This window comes from Pan troglodytes, chromosome 19 (genome assembly GCF_028858775.2).
Source record: "Pan troglodytes isolate AG18354 chromosome 19, NHGRI_mPanTro3-v2.0_pri, whole genome shotgun sequence".
In the NCBI taxonomy this organism is placed as follows: domain Eukaryota; kingdom Metazoa; phylum Chordata; class Mammalia; order Primates; family Hominidae; genus Pan; species Pan troglodytes.
In genome coordinates this window covers 28,124,922-28,145,422 of record NC_072417.2, presented here as the reverse complement: position 1 = coordinate 28,145,422, position 20,501 = coordinate 28,124,922, and the positions used below count along the sequence as shown (strand labels likewise).

Genomic DNA, 20,501 nt, shown 5'->3' with positions numbered 1-20,501 from the left:
TGCCTTGAACTCACCAAGCCCCCTGCTTGGAATACCAGTAGGCAGTCTGGGGGAATGGGACAATGTGGTGCAGGCAGGGTCGGGACGACACCAGGAGTGTGAGGACAGGCCCGGCAGAGTGCTCTGAGATCAGACTGAAGGCGGGAGAAATGAGAGAAGCAAGACTTCCCGGTCAGAGGAGAGAAAGCTGACTAGATGGGCTTTGCGGGTCCTCGGGGAGAGCAGAGCCACGTGTGGCTTTTAGATGCCACTGTTCTCCAGATCTTTGCAGAATCCACTAGACTAAGAACCTTGGCCTGCAGCCAGTGGGAGAAGGGTAGTCACTGGGAAGAAACTCCCAAAAGTCTGACCGAGGCAATGCTAGGCTGGTGAGAGGGTGGGAGTGGGACTACCTTCCCCGGAGCTGATTAAGGCATAAGGAGACTGCACAGCCTCAGGACGATATGCTGAAATGCAGGCATCACGTCAGTGTAGTGGCTGAGAGATACAAGGAGGAAGAGGTGGAAATCCAGGAAAACAGACAGAGATGAAAAGACTATAACACAGACAACAGGTTTCTATGTAAATATGTGCTTGTGATAGGGACCAGATGACTAACGACAACCTTTTTTTTCTTTTTCTTTTTTTTTTTTTTTTTTTTGAATCGGAGTCTTGCTCTGTCGCCCAGCCTGGCATGCAGTGGCACGATCTCAGCTCACTGCAACCTCCACCTCCCGGGTTCAAGTGATTCTCCTGCCTCAGCCTCCCAAGTAGCTGGGATTACAGGCACCTGCCACCACGCCCAGCTAATTTTTGCAGTTTTGGTAGAGATGGTGTTTCCCTCATGTTGACCAGGCTGGTCTCGAACTCCTGACCTCAGGTGATCCACCCACTTCTGCCTCCCAAAGTGCTGGAATTACAGCCGTGAACCACCGCACCCAGCCTAACGACAACCTTCCCACACACTCAAGCCCCCGCCTCTGCCTCTCCTAAGGAGAAGGGACATTTGATTGCTGGAATGGCTGGAGCTGTGGAAGGAGGATGAAGTGTTGGGTGGCTGCAGTGAGCCGTGATCAAGCCACCGCACTCCAGCCTGGGTGACAGAGCGAGGCCCTGTCTCAAAAAGGTGTAGGGTGGATGGGAAAGCATGTAAAGAAAAAGAGAGTGAGCAGGGACCAGAGAGGCAGAGGCAAGGCTTGGCTTTGTTCTGTTTCAAGACATAGAGAAGAGATATTTGGGAGCATCTGTCATATTGAATGAGACTTTGGGGACGCAAGTGGAGTGATGACTATTTTAGGGAGTTTTCCTAAGTGTGGAATGGTCTAGTCTCATTCACCATCAGCCCCTCAAGGAAACCTTCAGTAAAGATGGAATTGGCCGGGCGCGGTGGCTCATCCTGTAATCCCAGCACTTTGGGAGGCCGAGGCGGGCGGATCATGAGGTCAGGAGATCAAGACCCTCCTGGCCAACATGGCGAAACCCCGTCTCTAATAAAAATACAAAACTAGCCAGGCATGGTGGTGCATGCCTGTAATCCCAGCTACTCGGGAGGCTGAGGCAGAGAACTGTTTGAACCCGGGAGGTGGAAGTTGCAGTGAGCTGAGATTGCACCGCTGCACTCCAGCCTGCAGGACAGAGCGAGACTCCTTCTCAAAAAAAAAAAAAAAGATGGAATTTACTCTTCACAGCATTCAGGGTTGCGTTTCTTTTTCCATGAGTGGTACTAAGAAGAGCCTCAAGGTGGGAGCAGGAAGGCTCTGCTGTGTCAGGTTATACCTGCACATATGCATGGCCACATGGCCCAACACTGTAAGGGCCTTGCTTGTAAGTCCCTTATTCTGTCCTCTAGCAATGTGACCATGTAGGCAACATTTGAAATTCCTTTAAAATTCCTTCTAGGCAGAGATTTAAGCTAAGAGGAGGACCTGAGTGACCTCTGATGCAACATCTGAAAGCCCACGACAAGCCTCCTGGGCTTTTCCATGAATATCGCTGTGCCCCTGCCTACGGATATGCTGATGTGTGTATACAATATTCTGTGAGAAGCAGAGACGCTGAACACTAAACAACACAAACCCATTTGGTCTAACTCCATCTCTGCCTACTCAGACATCTGCTTCTAGCGGTATCAGAGTTATGTCTATGTAGCTAAAACAAATGGAGTAAGGCAGCAATACACACAGGCTGACAAGCCCAGGATGGAGGGCGGCACTGCAGATGCTCTGCTCTCTACTGGAATGTGTGGACATACAGGAATCCCTATCCCAGGACACCCGCAGACCCCCACCATGAATCCGAGATGCTCCCCAATGACAGTGATGATGACAGAACAGAGATGCCATCCCTGGTCACACACACACACACACACACACACACACACACACACACACTCCCACTGCCTCCCTCTGCACCCCTCCCAAAGGCACCTGCCTTCCTCTCAATCCACAAGCCAACCTCCAGCTGCCACCTCTCTATCAGCCTTGGCTACCCCCACCCATGCTGGCACCTGCCTGGCAGCTCCCTATCCACCCCCTCAGCCCTCAGGAGGCCAGGGCACACGTGGAACAGGTTGATGCTGTTCTCCAGGAAGTGGAGTGGGAGGGGGGTGGGGTCACTAGGGCAGGCGGGGTCCCCGGAAGCCTCTGTCCCTGCATAAAGCAGCCTGTCCTGGCAAGGGATGGTCATCCTCTCAACCTACAGACCCAGTGAGCCCTAGGCCCTCACCCCAGACCCAGCTGCTGGATAGGACCCAGCCCCGCTCCCAGGTAAGAACTTGATGACAGCAGGGAAGGCAGGGGTGCTCTGAGGACACAGGAAGATGGGTGGACCAAGAAGGGAATGGAACTCCCCTAGAGTCCAGTGGGATAAGTATCCCGATAGGCCTTGGGGAGGGAAGGGAGAGGCAGGCCTGTGGACATCTCTCCGGTGAAGAGGAGGCTGCTGTTGCCCAAGCCCTTCCCAGGTGCACCCAGGTGGCACCAGGAGGTTGTCCTGCCCCATCCTGGCCCTCCCAGGAATGAGGGTAAAAAAAAAAAAAAAAAGCACCTTGAAGCTGGCAGAACAGCCCCACGCATCTGTGCCGTGCTTCCTGCCCCCTCTGCTGCTGTGAAGTGCCTGTGGTGGATGTGGGATGCTTCCACGCCAGCTCGTGTGGCCTCTTCCACCCACAGGGATAACTGGGGTGTGCCGATCGGCCACCCAGCCAGAGCACCTGGACTCAAACTTCAAAGACAGAGACTTAAGATGTTGACCCTCAGGTCAGGTGCGGTGGCTCACACCTGTAATCCCAGCACTTTGGGAGGGTGAGATGGGCGGATCACCTGAGGTCAGGAGTTCAAGACCAGCCTGGCCAACATGGTGAAACACCGTCTCTACTAAAAACACAAAAATTAGCTGGGCATGGTGGCAGGCGCCTGTAATCCCAGCTACCTGGGAGACTAAGGCAGGAGAATCACTTGAACCCAGGAGATGGAGGTTGCAGTGAGCCGAGATCATGCCATTGCACTCCAGCCTGGGCAACAAGAATGAAACTCCGTCTCAAAAAGAAAAAAAAAATGTTGCCTCTCAGGTTCCCATGGGCCCCACATTCTCCAGGGCCCTCTCACCCTAGCGCACATCTCTCAGGGCCACATTCATTGGTTCTTTCCACACACATTTGCCAAGCTCGAACTCTGTGCCAGGTGTGGTACTTGCTGCTGCAGAGGTGACTAAGACCCATTTCCTGCCCTCTGGGAAGTCACAGACGAGGAGCTGATAGGGTCAGGTGAACAGATCATAACAACAGGAAGGTGCATCAGAAGAGCTCTTTGGAAACACAGATACAGTCACCAGCTGCCTGGAGGACTGAGGGAAGAGGTTCCAGGAGGTGACCTGAATTGAGCGTTAGCGGAGGACTAGGGAGTCTTCAGATCCGGAAGCGGGTATTGTAAGCAGAGGGGGCAAAGGTGAAGAGCATCAAAATGCCTGGATCCTGGCTGGGCGCAGAGGCTCACACCTGTAATCATAGTGCTTTGGGAGGTCAAGGAGGGCGGATCATCTGAGGTCAGGAGTTCGAGACCAGCCTGACCAACATGGTGAAACCCTGTCTCCATTAAAAATACAAAAATTAGCCAGGCGTGGTGGCACACACCTGCAGTCCCAGCTACTCGGGAGGCTGAGGCAGGAGAATCGCTTGAATATGAGAGGTGGAGACTGCAGGGAGCTGAGATGGCACCACTGCACTCCACCCTGGGCAACAGAGTAAGACTCCATCTCAAAAAGAAAAAAAAAAAGTCTGGATCCAGGCATCCCCCAGGGGCTGTGAGAGGGGAGTGGGTCTACTCATACCTGTGGCACGCATGAGGGAAGGACAGGGTGCAGGGAAGTGTAACCCACACATGGAAAGGGCAACTGGGGCAGGTGAACAGCTTGGCCACCCAGGCTCTTGTTGCCAGCAGCATCTCCTTCCCTCCCCTGGTGTCCTCCGACTCTGGCTATTGCTAGTCTCTGGTGTGAGAGAAAGCTTTACTTCCATTGCTAAATAAATGCTCTAGACCAGGCGCAGTGGCTCACACCTGTAATCCCAGCACTTCGGGAGGCTGAGGTGGGAGGATCACTTGAGCCAGGAGTTTGAGACCAGCCTGGGAAACATAGTGAGACTCTGTCTCTACAAAAAAAAATTTAAAAATTAGCCAAGTGCATGACTGCAGTCCCAGCTACTCAGGAGGCTGAAGTGGGAGGATCAATCAAGCCTTGGCGGTCAAGGCTGCAGTGAGCTGTGATCACGCCACTGCACTCCAACCTGGGCAACAGAGTAAGACCCTGTCTCGGAAGAAAAGAGAAGAAAGCAAAGCAAGGAAAGGCGAGGTGGAGGGAAGGAAGGAAGGGAAGGAAGGAAGGAAGGGAGGGGGGGAAGAAAGAAAGAGGAAAGAAAGAAAGAAGGAAGGAAGGAAAGAAAGAAAGAAAGAAAGAAAGAAAGAAAGAGAAAAGAAAAGAAAGAAAAGAAGTGCTCCAGCTGGGCTCTGTGGCAGTGAAGAAAATGAGCGTGGAGTGAGAAAAATGCCCTTGACAAAGAAAAGGGAGGTGTGGCTTTGCTGGCCATCTATGGGACTTTGGGGCAACTCTTTCAACTCTCCAGCCCTAGGTTCCTCATCATAAAATGCAGACTCCCTTGATTCTTTCCAGCTGTGACATGAGACAATCCAGGCATCTCTAAGAGCTCTCCCTGCCCCAGAGCCGGGTAAACTCTCTCTGCAGGGGCCCAGCCTATATCCCGGGCTCCTTGGCAGCCTTGGCAGCCACCTTGACACTCTCCTGTCTCCCCACCTCCACAGAGACAATGACCATTTTTGAAAATGTCACCCGGGCCCTGGCCAGACAGCTAAACCCTCGAGGGGACCTGACACCACTTGACAGCCTCATCGACTTCAAGCGCTTCCATCCCTTCTGCCTGGTGCTGAGGAAGAGGAAGAGCACACTCTTCTGGGGGGCCCGGTACGTCCGCACCGACTACACACTGCTGGATGTCCTTGAGCCCGGCAGCTCACCTTCAGGTCAGCCTCAAGTGGGGCTGGGAACTGAGGGATACTGAGGGACAGGGACTGGGCACCTGGCCTGCAAGGAGGACCTCAAAGCTCCCTCTGGCCAGAGGTGATTAGATGTCATCTAGCCCAAAGTCATCATCAGGAGCTGAGGAGGCTGGTGGTCGGGGGGATACCTCTCAGCTCAGCCTCTTTTATTTATTTACTTGTTTGTTTTTGTAGAGATGGGTTCTTGCTTTGTTGCCCAGGCTGGTTTCAAACTCCTGGGCTCAAGCAATCCTTCCACCTTGGCCTCCCAAAATGCTGGGATTACAGGCATGAGTTACTGCACCCAGCCAGCCCAACCCCTTTTGTCTTTTCCCTCCTGCAGACCCAACAGACACTGGGAATTTTGGCTTTAAGAATATGCTGGACACCCGAGTGGAGGGAGATGTGGATGTACCAAAGACGGTGAAGGTGAAGGGAACGGCAGGGCTCTCGCAGAACAGCACTCTGGAGGTCCAGACACTCAGTGTGGCTCCCAAGGCCCTGGAGACCTTGCAGGAGAGGTGAGAGTGGGCGGGACCGAGGGTCTCCCGGGATGTGGGTGGGGCAGTGCATGGAAATGGTGCTTGGGGCCTTGAGTTGAAAGGTAGGACCCTTGCACTGACCTTTGCCAATGTGGTCATGACAGGGGAGCTCTTGGAGGCAACCCTTCTGGCCCATGGCTGCATCCAGGCCATTTCCTAGTCACACCTCCCGCTGCTGCCACCGTCTCCAGGACCACCTCCCCACTGTCACGCATGCACAGGGAAGACGATGTCCACACTAGCTTGCTGTGTGATCTTGGAAAAGTCACTTCTCTTGGGACCTCAGTTTTCTTTTCTGCAAAATGACAGGATTGAATGATCATCTCTAAGGCTCCTTCTAACTCTAAGACTATGCAATACACTAGAAAAAGGAGGGATGTGTCTTAACTGCCCCCAGCTGAGACCTGAGCACTGTGTTCTGCTCCCATAAATGAAGCCTCCTGCCTGACCCCAATACACACTAAGCATGCCCTCGGGAATGCTGCCCCACAGCACAAAGGGTGTGGCAGGTGCCACATTGATGCTGGGCACCACGGATGTTTGGCTTGACACGGGAACTGACTTTTAAGTAGTTAAGTAGTGGTTGAAAGAAGGAGGTAAGGACTGTGAAGGCCAGAAGGAAAGGCCGGGGTAGTCATCCAGCAAGCATGTGTATAGTAAAGCACTCTACTACGGGCTGGGGTGCGCCTAGAACATCTTTGTCCAAGAACCTTGCAGTTTAGGAAGGTGAAAATTTTAAAAACCTGTGCAACAGTAATTATAATCAAAGCCAAGAAGTGCTAAGTGCTGTAGGGATGGTTTGACTGAGTCTTGTGGCAGGTCAAAGGGACTTCTGGCTGGGGAAATAAGGGAAGATCTCACAGACATGGCAGCCTCTGTTTTGGGCCTTGAAAGATGAGCAGAAATTGGGCATGCAGGGCTGGGAGAAGGGTATTATGAAGGCACACAGGTGAGCAATCTCAAAACCACCAAGGGCCAGGAACAGCCAGCATAGCAGGGGCGGAAGAGGTGCGAGTAGAACCAGCAGGAAATGCAGGTGAACCCAAACCATGGAAGAGGCAAGTGGCAGCTCCAGGAGACTGAATTGTAGGCACCAGGAAGATCCTGAAAATGTTCTGATGTGTCCCATGACTAATCCAGCCAGATGGAGGAAGTGTGTCAGATAGGGGAAGAGGAACAGGGGTTTGAAGCAGTCAGACAAGGCAAGACACTTTTCTTCTTTTTTTTGTTTGAAACAGTTTTTCGCTCTTGTTGCCCAGGCTGGAGTGCAGTGGTGCAACCTCGGCTCACCGCAACCTCCACCTCCCAGGTTCAAGCAATTCTCCTGCCTCAGCCTCATGAGTAGCTGGGTTTACAGGTGCCCGCCACTACGCCCGGATAATTTTTTATTTATTTATTTTATTTATTTATTTATTTTGAGATGGAGTCTCGCTCTGTCGCCCAGGCTGGAGTGCAGTGGCACGATCTCAGCTCACTGCAAACTCCGCCTCCCGGGTTCAAGCAATTATCCAGCCTCAGCCTCTCAAGTAGCTGGGACTACAGGTGTCTGTCACCACACCCAGCTAATTTTTTATATTTTTAGTAGAGACGGAGTTTCACCATATTGGCTAGGCTGATCTCGAACTCCTGACTTTGTAATCTGTCTGCCTCGGCCTCCCAAAGTTCTGGGATTACAGGGAAGTAATCCCAGTTAAGTAGTGGTTGAAAGAAGGAGGTAAGGTGGCTCGTGAGCCACCACACCCGGCTAATTTTTGTATTATTAGTAGAGATGGGGTTTCACCATGTTAGTCAGGCTGGTCTTATACTCCTGACCTGAGGTGATCCACCTGCCTCAGCCCCCAAAAGTGCTGGGATTACAGGCGTGAGCCACTGCGCCCGGTCTTTTTTTTTTTTTTTTTTGAGACGGAGTCTCTCTCTGTTGCACAGGCTGGAGTGCAGTGACACGATACCAGGTCACTGCAACCTCCACTTCCCAGGTTCAAGCAGTCCTCCTGCCTCAGCCTCCTGAGTAGCTGGGATTGCAGGCGCACGCCACCACATCCAGCTAATTTTCGTATTTTTGGAAGAGATGGGGTTTTACCATGTTGGCCAGGCTGGTCTCGAACTCCTGACCTCAGGTGATCCGCCTACCTCGGCCTCCCAAAGTGCTGGGATGACAGGCGTGAGCCACCACCCCCAGCCAAGACACTGTTCTTCTATCCCATGAGCAATGAAAACTGAGGACCCGAGCTGGGGAAGGGCAAGAGGAGTGAAGAGGGAGGAATGGATGCAATGCCCATTGCCAACGGTGATAGAATGGCCTGGGCTTGGTAGCTGATTGCAGGATGAGGGAAAGGGTTTGTCAAAGGTGACTGTGAGATTTTACTCAGGTTGTGACATTATAGGACATTAAAGGTACCATTACAGGTGACAAACAGGAAGACACAGGTTAGAGGTAGATTTGGAGATTGTGAGTTCCTTTTGGATGTTTTGAGTTTCTGGTTCTGCTGAGACATCAGCTGAGCATGTTGAACAGGTGATTGGAAATAAGGGCCTGGAGCTCAGGAAAGAGGTCAAAGTGAAGATACACACAAGGTAATCAGCACTATAAAGATTAAAACTGTAGGAGCCAGGGGAGGAGTCTCACTCCCGTAAGCCCAGCACTTTGGGAAGCCAAGGCAGGATTGCTTGAGCCCAGGAGTTCAAACCAGCCTGGGCAAGAGAGTGAAACCCCCATCTCCACAAAAAATGCAATATTAGCCGGGCATGGTGGTGCGCCTAGAGTCCCAGCTACTCAGGAGGTTGAGGCAAGGGGATCACTTAAGCCCAAGAGCTCAAGTCTGCAGTGAGTTATGATCGAGCCACTGCACTTCAGCCTGGGCAACAGAGTGGGACCTTAAAAAAAAAAAAAAAGAAAAAACTGTAGGAGTGAGTTGGGTGTGGGGAGCTTTTAGAGGGAGTTGAGAAAACAGGACTGAGAACAGAATCTTACAGAACATAAAATTTTAGAGAACCAAAGAAACTGGAAAATGAGGTGCAGACAGAATGGATAAGATTTAGAAACTAGAAGTACTGGAGTTGAGCCAGGGTGGTACAGTGTGACTGGAAGCCAAGAGAAGCCAGCGTTGCACGGAGGGTTTCCACAGCAGGATCGAGTATTGCACAGAGTTAGGCGAGGTCATTGAGACTGATAGGTGGTAAGAGATCATTGTAATTTCAGCTGAGTAGTGGAAATACAAGGCAAATTATAAAGAATTTAGGTAGACCGGGCATGGTGGCTCACATCTGTAATCCCAGCTATTCAGGAGGCTGAGGGAGAAGAATCGCTTGAACCCGGGAGGCAGAGGTTGTAGTGAGCCAAGATCGTGCCACTGCACTCCAGCCTGGGTGACAGAGTGAGTGAGACTCCGTCTCAAAAAAAAAAAGAATTTTTTTGATATATTTGCCAATGAAATGAAGGAAAAAAATAGGGTAGTAATTTGAGGGAGTGGCATGATCAAAGCAAACAAATTTGTTAGGATTAGGGACACGTTTATATATGGAAGCAGACAGAAGAAGCAAGTGGAGAGGAGGAACTGGTGTTAACAGCAAGACAGAGCATAAGATGTGGAGAGAAAGGATCCCAGAGAGATGAATGGGGAGGAAAGAGGGGGGGAGCATCTACCCCCGAACTGGAGGAAAAGGGGGTAAGAAGCACCCAAGAGGCCCTGTTCCCGGCCAGGTGCTGGCCCAGACAATTACCGAGTTTATCTCTGAGCAACCCAGGAGGTCAGCATCATTATACTCATTTCATAGATGAGGCAATTAAGACTCAGAGAAGCTGCCCTGCCAGTAAGCATGAGATCTGGGTTTCAACCTCAGCCCTAGTCCAGAGTCCTCACTCCTTCCCTGCCACCACAATGTCTAGTTCCTGGGAATGACAGAAGGAAAGAGGAGGGTGTGGTACAGGCAGGAAGGAGCTCTGAACAGTTCCCTTATGTTTCTCCTGCAACAGGAAGCTGGCAGCAGACCACCCATTCCTGAAGGAGATGCAAGATCAAGGGGAGAACCTGTATGTGGTGATGGAGGTGGTGGAGACGGTGCAGGAGGTCACACTGGAGCGAGCCGGCAAGGCAGAGGCCTGCTTCTCCCTCCCCTTCTTCGCCCCATTGGGGCTACAGGTTTGATTCAAACACACACACACACACACTCTCACACTCACACTCACACTCACACATACACATTTACATTCAGCCCCTCCTTGGAGGCTTCATTAGCTTTGCCTGATCAGCGCCCACCGAGGATGCTGAAAAGGGCCACTCCTTCCCCCGGCTCTTAAAGATCCAAATCCCAGACACATGCCCCCTCCCTGGTCAGTGGCACCCAGTGAGGGCAGATCCCTGCGCCAGATGCCACAGGGAACTACTGGGGAAGGGGAAAGTCACATTCCTGGGTTTTCCCTCGTGCTGCTCCCATTCCAAAGAGGAGACATCTTTACTCTCAGAAAGTCATCAGGTTCATAGAGGAGACACAGAGGCTAAAGCCCAGAGAACACAAGCTTGGAAAAGCCAATGGAAATAAGGAATGGTCTCCATACCTCTGTCTATTGCATCTAAATATTCAAGGGATGATTTGGGATTTGGAGCCAGGAGTAGGGGTTAGTCATGGAAGGCGTCCTGAAAGAGGTAAGCATGGGACAGATGGTGAAGAGGAAGAAGGAGCCAGGGCTTGGATGGAAGCTCTAGGGTGATGTACAGGCAGGAGATGGAGCAGGTCTGCCCAGTTCCCTTCATGCATCTGAACCAGGAACTAGAACTGACCTGACTAGACTCTACTGACCTGAACCAGGTCACTAGAGGGAAAATCAGCAGAAATGAGCACAAGGACTTTGAAGTCCTTCCTCAGAGTCCAGACCAGGGACACCACTGAAGGCTTCCAGCTTCTTATCTCCCTGAAGGCTCTCAGCCCTGACCCTGCACCTCCCCCAACTTGCGCTCCCAATGTCTCATACTTAAGATGTCCAGAGATTCACAAATTCTCATTGTCTAATTCTAGGGATCCATAAATCACAAGGAGGCTGTAACCATCCCCAAGGGCTGCGTCCTGGCCTTTCAAGTGAGACAGCTGATGGTCAAAGGCAAAGATGAGTGGGGTGAGCAGAGACCCGCATGTTCTCCCCACAAGATGAGAATTACCTGCACCAGTACTGAGGCACCCTGGTCCCCTCTTGCGGAAATGTCAGAGAATGAGTAGGGGGGTGTGTTGTACTGTGATCCGACTGCAGCCATGGAGCCTGCTCTGGAGAGAAGGGTGAAGAGGCTCCTGGATTCTGAGCATCTTCTGGGTGCTGGGCACTGTGGTCATTGGGGGAGGGGGTACAAATATGAACATGCACTGCCTCTGCTCTCAAGAAGTCTGTGGCCAAAGGAGGAAACAGACAGAAACTGGAATGGATGATAGAAAGTAGTGTTCTCATAGTAGAGAATTTATCAAGGAAGAAAAGATTGCTTCCAGCAATGGAGGTTGAAGCTGGGAATTAAATGAAGCATTTGGGGTGCAAGGTCCTAGCCCTTAGCAGAGCCCTTTGGCTTGAGACTGAAGAAGGGAATGGGGGGCAGCTGCTAAGTGTCCTCCCACCCTCCCTCCCTTGCCCTTCACAGATATTCCACATATCTGCAATGATAACATGCAAACCTTCCCTCCTGGAGGTAAGTGAAATTGCTTACAGGCTTCCCACATCTTCCGCCCTACCCCTGACATTATCTGCCAAAATCCTCCACCCTCTCCTAGCTTATACTATAATCCCCCAAGGAGCCTCTGCTTTTGTTTCCCAAGTCCCTAAGAATACCTAGCCTCAACTTTAGGAAAGACAGATAGAGGCATATAAATACTGTCCCAGAGAGATATAGAAACTGACAGAGACCGGAAGGCACAGTCAGAAGCAGAAGTAAGACTTGGAGACAGAGTGTGTTCCCGAATCATGGGGGTGGATGAGCTAGCATAATCTCCCTGTGTTTTTATAATGATCACTGATGAAACTGCCTTGAAGACTGTTTTAGATGAAAAGGCAAAAATGGGTTTTGTGCTGACAGATGTGCATTTTTTCTGTCTTCAGAAAAGTCAGGAGAGGAGAAGGTCATCCGTAAGTGTTTCCTTTCATTCCACTGAAACTTTCTTGACTCCAAATTTTAAAACTCCAGTCTTTTTCTTTCCTTCTGACAGGACTGACAGGGAAATAGCAGAGCGAATCTCAGCAAATAATTGTCCCCAAAACATGGCAGAAATTCCAATAGCTTGGGAAAAAGCAGTGGAAAGGGGGAGTCTTTGGACAAGATGCCCAGGTGGTCTGATGCCTGAGACCTTTGTCCTCAACAGCCTTAGTAGCAGCCAGGCACAGTGATTCACGCCTATAATCCCAGCACTTTGGGAGGCTGAGGCAGGAGGATCCCTTGAGCTCAGGAGTTCAAGACCAGCCTGGGCAACATAGTGAGACAATGTCTCTATTTAAAAAAAAAATTTTTTTTTTAGATGGAGTTTCACTCTTGTTGCCCAGGCTGGAGTGTAGTGGCGCAATCTCAGTCCACTGCAACCTCCACCTCCCCGGTTCAAGTGATTCTCCTGCCTCAGCCTCCGGAGTAGCTGGGATTACGGGCACCCGCCACCATGCCCTGCTAATTTTTTGTATTTTTAGTAGAGATGGGGTTTCACCATGTTGGTCAGGCAGGTCTTGAACTCCTGACCTCAGGTGATCCACCCACCTCAGCCTCCCAAAGTATTGGGATTACAGGCGTGAGCCACGGCGCCCGGCCTTTTTTTTTTTTTTTCTTGAGACAGAGTCTCATTCTGTTGCCCAGACTGGAGTGCAATGGTGAGATCTCCACTCACTGCAAACTCTGCCTCCCGGATTCAAGCAATTCTTGTGCCTCAGCCTCCTGAGTAGCTAGGATAACAGGCGCGGGCCACCACACTCGGCGAATTTTTAGTATAGATGGGGTTTCACCATGTTGGCCAGGCTGGTCTCAAATTCCTGACCTCAGGTGATCCTCCCACCTTGGCCTCCCAAAGTGCTGGGATCACAGGTGTGAGCCACTGAGCCTGGCCTAGAAAAAAAAAAAATTAAGAGTCTTAGTAGCTATAACCTGCTACACACACATCTGCAACTCGGCCGCCCAGCAACTGGGGCCAGAGCCACTGAGTCACAGTAATGCCAGGAACAAGGTAGCTGGGCTCTCCCAGGAGACAGGCAGGATGTATTTCCTCATCTCTCTTAGTGTCTCATCCCCTGGGTATGGCTGCCATTCTGAAGGATTGCATTCTTATCTTTTTTTTTTTTTCCTTTTTTTCTCAGTTATCCAGGCATCTGATGTTGGTAAGGAACTTTGTGAGTTTCTCCCAAGACTTTGGCATGGAGGTAGCATTAGGGGTAGAGAGGGGAGAAGGCGAAGTCATTCTTCGTCAGCTAACTCATGGGAAGGGAAAACAGACCTTCTTTCTCCACTTTTTGCTGGAGTCTCAAAGAAAAGTCAAGTGTGTACTGATATGGGATAAGGCCTGGGATCTCAGGAAGATTAACTGTTGGGTTAGATGATACATGCATCCTGGCCCACCTTCTCGCCCCAACCCTCAGGTTAGGGTTGGTGGATAGTTCTGTCACCGCGTTCCTTGGTAAAGAAAAATGGGGCCAGGCTCAAACTGGGGGGTAGAGCATGGGTACCTAAAGGGGGCTGAGTGTAGGAGCCCTGAAGGGGGAATGCTGACTAGAGAGGAAGGTGCCCGATGGAGGGCTGTGTGTCCCATTATTGTCCCCATAGGGGACGTACACGAAGGCTTCAGGACACTAAAAGAAGAAGTTCAGAGAGAGACCCAACAAGTGGAGAAGCTGAGCCGAGTAGGGCAAAGCTCCCTGCTCAGCTCCCTCAGCAAACTTCTAGGGAAGAAAAAGGAGCTACAAGACCTTGAGCTCGCAGTGAGGACCTAGTGGAAGTGGGGAAGGGTGGGAGAAGGCATGTTTTGGTGAAGATTTGGTGGGGGCGGGTATTGCAGCAGGTAGGGAGATCTGACGGGGGCAGGAGGTGGGTGGCCAGGGGAGTCCACCTTAGATACCTTCCCCAAGGCTGGCCACGTGCCCCAAGGCTGCCAGGCCACTGCTCCTCCCTTTGTCCCCTGGAAAAGGGCAAACAGTGGGTTCCCCCAAGGCACATGCTCCCTCTGATGGCCAGAAGGGCCTTCTGCTGGAGGGGCTGGAACCTTCTCTTTCCAGAGTCCAAAACTCAGGAAACAAGGAACCCAGGAGTCCAGTACTCTTCAGGACATGAGGCCTCGAAAAAGAAATCAGGAAATGGAGAGAGTTTCCGCATGTCAAGGGGTTATTATGTGCTGGGCCCTGGGTTGGGCCCTTTCCTATGTTATCTTCAATAGTCGCCCACCTTCCCCCACAGCTTGAAGGGGCTCTAGACAAGGGACATGAAGTGACTCTGGAGGCACTCCCAAAAGATGTCCTGCTATCAAAGGAGGCCATGGGCGCCATCCTCTATTTCGTTGGAGCCCTAACAGGTAAGTGGGGAATAAGGTCTTCATTTATAGACCTTTTCAGTAATAGGAATGAATCGCTTGAATCAATTCCCAAATGGATGAATAAATGAATGAATGCCCAATTATACCACAGTTAAGTAGTTTATATCTACATTTTTATAAATTGGTTTCATGGCTGGCTGCAGTGGCTCATGCCTGTAATCCCAGCACTTTGGGAGGCCAAGGTGGATGGATCACCTGTGATCAAGAGTTCGAGACCAGCCTGGCCAACATGGTGAAACCCCGCCTCTTCCAAAAATAGAAAAATTAGCCGGGCGTGGTGGCAGGTGCCTGTAATCCCAGCTACTCGGAAGGCTAAGGCAGGAGAATCGCTTGAACCCAGGAGGGGGAGGGTGCAGTGAGCCGAGATCACTCCATTGCACTCCAGCCTGGGCAACAGAGCGAGACTCCATCAAAAAAAAAAAAAAAAAAAATTGGTTTCATTCCTAAGGATTTGCTTGGTCACATTGGGTAGTCTGAGAAGACAGCCTAGTCTTGCTAATAGAGGTTGAATAACCCTAGTTTTATCAGCAACATATTTAAAATTTCTGCATATAGCTAAGCTCATCACTTCTATCCTGATACCTGTTAGCTTTAACTTCAGGGAGTAACATTTTCTTATCTTGCCCCTAAAAGCTCTTCTTCCCTCCACATTTTCTAGTTTTCCACTTAGAAAAACTCTGTGGTCCTTCAGGTGTAAGCCAAAACGTTTGTCCCCTTAGGAAGCCTGCCCTCCGACTCCAAGACCAAAGTGGACCCCTCAGCTATGGCTCCCTTAACACCTGCGTTGTAATTACATCCAATGAATGAAGGCTGAAATTCTGGAAGTGCGCTATTTGGAGGCTGTAGTCCCCTCTGCACCAGCAACACACATCTTTCTCTGCTTTTTTTCTCCAGAGCTAAGTGAAGCCCAACAGAAGCTGCTGGTGAAATCCATGGAGAAAAAGATCCTACCCGTGCAGCTAAAGCTGGTGAGGGAAAAACAGCAGATGCTGGGGAGAGTCTGGGAGTAGCTGCAGCCAGTGGAGATGCAGATTTCGCCTAAGGATGGAGCCATTCTGGAGGATCCCTGTCTTATCCCAGGGGCTTATGCCCACTCCTCCTTTCTCTCTCTATTTCTCATTTTTTGTTATTTCACAAGAGGTAGAAGACTGAATTTCTGGGTAATAATCTGGGTTTATTAGCCTGATCTTGGGAGAAGAGACAGAAACTGTGGCCTTGCTTATTCCTAGCCAAATATTGTAAGCAAATTTTTTTTTTTTTTTTTTTTTTTTTTTTTTTTGAGATAGAGTTTCACTCTTTTTGCCCAGGCTGGAGTGCAATGGTGCGATCTTGGCTCACCACAACCTCCGCCTCCCAGGTTCAAGCGATTCTCCTGCCTCAGCCTCCCGAGTAGCTGGGATTACAGGCGCCCACCACCACACCCTGCTAATTTTGTATTTTTAGTAGAGACAGGGTTTCACCATGTTGGCCAGGCTGGTCTCAAACTCCCGACCTCAGGTGATCTGCCCACCTCAGCCTCCCAAAGTGCTGGGATTACAGGTGTGAGCCACCTCGCCTGGCCTGTGAGCAAATTTTTTAATGTGTCTGAGTCTGTCTCAATTTATTCCTCTGTAAAATGGGGCTAAAAATCAATGTGCTGCCCACTGTATAGGGCTGTTCAAAGACCCAGATGGGGTTGTAATGTAAGGTAAAGTAAGGAATTCTAATAAGGGGAATGTAACCTTCTTGTGATTTTTGTGAATTAGGAGAGGAGAGAGGTTTCCAGTTCTTTCTTTTCATGCTGTTTTGATTCCCTCCAGGTGGAGAGCACGATGGAACAGAACTTCCTGCTGGATAAAGAGGGTGTTTTCCCCCTGCAACCTGAGCTGCTCTCCTCCCTTGGGGACGAGGAGCTGACCCTCACGGAGGCTCTAGTCGGGCTGAGTGGCCTGGAAGTGCAGAGATCGGGCCCCCAATATATGTGGGACCCAGACACCCTCCCTCGCCTCTGTGCTCTTTATGCGGGCCTCTCTCTCCTTCAGCAGCTGACCAAGGCCTCCTAATTTGCCTTTTACGTCTGCTTCATGACTCCTTAATGCCTTCCCAACCTCGTGGTGCTGTGTCCTTACCACCTAAGGGCATTTCAGAGCCATCAGCTGAAGACGTCTGAAATCTCAGCTGGTCACCCATGATAACCAACTTCCACCTGCCCAACCATATATCACCCCCTACCCCTCCAGCTCCGCAACCCACTAAGCCCATCTGCTGATGCTTAAATTTTCTTTACTTTTCTTTTTTTTTTTTTTTTTTTTTTTTTTTTTGAGATGGAGGCTCACTCTGTCACCCAGGCTGGAGTGCAGTGGCTTGATCTTGGCTCACTGCAACCTCCGCCTCCCAGGTTCAAGCAATTCTCCTGCCTCAGCCTCTCGAGCAGCTGGAATTACAGGCATGCGCCACGACACCCAGCTAATTTTTGTATTTTTAGTAGAGACGGGGTTTCACCATGTTGCCCAGGTTGGTCTCGAACTCCTGGCCTCAAGTGATCTGCCCGCCTCGGCCTCCCAAAGTGCTGGGATTACAGGCGTGAGCCACCGTGCCCGGCCTATGCTTAAATATTCTAGGAGTAGAAGCACTCAGACTTTTAAAACTATGAGCCGTTTCAGCAAAACTGAGAAAAAAAAAAGATTAATTAATTTCCTATCCTAATCCCTCCTACTTATACTTCCCCAAAAAACAAGCTTTACTGGAATTAATGGAAAATATTATGTCAATCTTAGGAATGATATGTCTTTTGGTGTTTTTCTTTAAAGAATTTATCATACAGAAATTCTTAATTTGTGCCAGAAAAAGAAATTGTTATCATACTGCATATAAATCATATGTACATGAATATGATGCTGTACTGTCCTCAGGCAAACTGGAAAATGCTCAGAGGGTATAGAATGTGGAATCCAGATTTTTTTTTCTGTTCAATTAGATTTGTTTAATGGAATCTAGAGTCTTAAGTAAGAAGATATCAAAGTAGTTTGTCTTCAAAGAAGAGCATTTGGGAGTCCCCTAGCTCTGGGTTGAGGGAAAGACCGAGAGATACATAGTAGAAGCCCGAAACAAAAATAAGACAGATTTCAAATTTATTGAACAGAAAATGCAGATGGGCCTTTAAAAAAAAGGGGGACCCAAGAATAAGACTAACCCAAAACTTTAAAAACTAAATTGTGATATTATTTCACCTTTCTCTGTTCTGCCCTGAAATTTAGGGTTCTTGTAGGAGGAAATAGTGTGGGTAGGCTTGGCATATGGACCGACTACTAATATGGATATTACAATCTCATCAAACCGCTGGGTTTATATCATCCTCCTCTGCCTAAAAGCTGGGTTTGAACATCTTTCACCAACCTCTTTTAAAGCAGTTATCAGGACCGGACACCGTAGCTCACGCCTGTAATCCCAGCACTTTGGGAGGCTAATGTGGGCAGATCGCTTGAATCCAGGAGTTCAAGACCAGCCTGGGCAACATGGCAAAACCCTATCTCTACAAAATATACCAAAAATTAGCCAGGCATGGTGGCATGTGTCTGTGGTCCCAGCTACTCGGGAGGCTGAGGTTGGAGGATCACTTGAGCCTGCGAGGCTGAGGCTGCAGTTAGCCAAGATAGCACCACTGCACTCCAGCTTGGGTGATGGAGCGAGATCCTGTCTCAAAAAATAAAAATAATTTTTAAAAAAGTAGTTCTATGAGTGCAGTGCATGCCTGTAATCCCAGCACTTTGCAAGGCCGAGGCAGGAGGATCACCTGAGGTCAGGAGTTCAAGACCAGCCTAACCAACATAGTGAAGCCCTGTCTCTACTAAAAATTAAAAAAAAAAATTAAAAATTAGCTGGACATGGTGGCTCGCACCTGTAGTCCCAGCTACTCAGGAGAAGGAGGCAGGAGAATCGCTTGAACCCCAGAGGGGGAGGTTGCAGTGAGCCAAGATCACGACACTGTACTCCCTAGCCTGGCCAACAGAACGAGATTCCGTTTAAAAAAAAAAAAAAGTTTTATGAGTGGAAGAATTTCTCTAAGGATTTTGGTCCATGGAGTCAGACTCTCCCCCAGTGTCTTAGTCGCCCCCTGCCCAGCCTGGTTCCCTCATCCACCAAGAATTCATGACCAACTGCCAGAAGCTTTGTGTTATGCCGCCAGCCTCCCTGATCCTGAGCACCTTCCAAAGCCTCACTCTATTGCTCATGGATATACTGGGTTGTTATCTGCTGACTTGGTTGTTTTCTCCTTGTGATGTAAACTTAATAGAGAGATGAGCTAACACCCTAACTATCTAGAAGAGTAATTCCTTTGATTGTTAAGGATGAACATAACTCATCTGTTTTCTTCCTTACCATTCTCGCCCACCTTCAGTTGCAGATATGGTGTTATGAAGAGGTTCTAATGAGTTTATTCCAATGATGATTCAAAAGTCCTGTTATCCACCCCCCAGCCCTGGAGGGTGAGAGGACAGTTGAGGAGGAACTGGTCAAGGCATGTTCCCTAAAACTAGAGCACATATCTTTCCAGTTAGCAAGTGGCTGTTTAATGCAAGGAACATCCTGCAATCCTATGAAAGAGGATGCAAAAGATATGCAGGATACCCTTTATATATGCAAAGGAGGAGGTCAAAGCATATTTCCTGCCTTCTAGGTCCTTACAACAGGGCTAGATCGTCTTGTAGGGTCCGTGAAAGGTCTAAAACTCAGGACTTCCACTTATGGGACAGAGAAAAGTTTCAAGGTAGGGAGAGAGTTTTTGTTTTGTGTTCTAAGAAATTGGGAGCTATATCCTTCACCTTGTTTCACCTTCCCTGCAGAACCAGTGGGGGAGTCCTTTGAAAAATAAGTGGGTAGGGTTTCTTGTCCAATTTGCTTCCCCTTAGGTACACCACTAAGTAAACCATCATTCTGTCCTTAGGCACACCATTATTCTGTTCCCCATTTCACAATGTCTGTCTGGATGTATAAAAGCCCTCTCAATGGGCTCCCTAAAGCGTCTGCCAGTAGGGGCTCCCACCCTCTTTCCTCAACACTCCCAATCCACCGCAGCTCAGAGTACAGTGTCTGCTTATCTAACCATCTGACTCCCCCGTATACTACATTCTTGAGCTGTTTTTCACCTCCCTATTTGCTAACCGTGGGCCGTACATAGGGTGGACCCCTATATTTTGTTAAACTGGAGTGATTCTACGCAAATGCACGTTCCTACCTATCGGCACTCCCAGCCTGCAGAAATTGTATGCCTTATGTTCAGCACTAAACTCAAATCTAACCAAGGAAGTCCGGATCCCATAGGGGTCTTCCTACTCTCCAGTTCGGTTTATTTTAAGCCCAACAGCCCTAGCTTCACGTCCCTCCTTCACAGCCTTCTTTCCTTCCCTCCTGCCGGATGCGCCCGGCAGCCGTTGAGCACAAGCCCAGCGGATCTGGAAGGAGACCCCGCCGCGACCGGGGAAAATTGAGCGAACTTGGGCGCAAAACCCGCCCGGCAACTCGTGACGTCATCTCATCCCGCGCTCGGATAGGCTGTACCCACTCCACGCTGGTTGAGGGGCTCTTAAAGTCCTTTGTAACCCAGATTGGAGCCTGAGGGGACCTCTCGTGGACGCCCACAGAAATGCACTCGAGAGGAACATAAAAGCATCACACTTAAGCGCTCGAAAGAAAGCCCCACGAACCCATAAAGGCTCCTCCCCGCTCCTTCCTCGAAGCTCCTCCTTCATCCTGCACCTCGGCTGTGGATTTATTTCCCCTTTGTTGACTCGGCCATCGGCCTGCCGGGCCTGGCGTTTCCCAGAAGGCCCAGCGCCGGGAAGGGGTTTGCAGCTGCTCCGTCATCGTGCGGCCCGACGCTATCTCGCGCTCGTGTGCAGGCCCGGCTCGGCTCCTGGTCCCC

The 20,501-nt window shown here is 50.0% G+C and overlaps 1 protein-coding gene across 1 annotated transcript; it reads left to right on the top strand.

The window, feature by feature from the left end:
• The first annotated feature begins 2,662 nt into the window (after window positions 1-2,662).
• GSDMA (gasdermin A) lies at window positions 2,663-17,431 on the top strand. Its single transcript, XM_001171222.5, has 12 exons — window positions 2,663-2,744; window positions 5,292-5,510; window positions 5,869-6,046; window positions 10,041-10,206; window positions 11,081-11,177; window positions 11,686-11,733; window positions 12,141-12,167; window positions 13,374-13,394; window positions 13,837-13,991; window positions 14,464-14,578; window positions 15,494-15,567; window positions 16,399-17,431. Exons 2-12 carry the CDS (start codon window positions 5,297-5,299, stop codon window positions 16,639-16,641), a joined length of 1,338 nt encoding a protein of 445 aa, XP_001171222.2. The 5' UTR covers window positions 2,663-2,744; window positions 5,292-5,296; the 3' UTR covers window positions 16,642-17,431.
• Window positions 17,432-20,501: the final 3,070 nt, after the last annotated feature.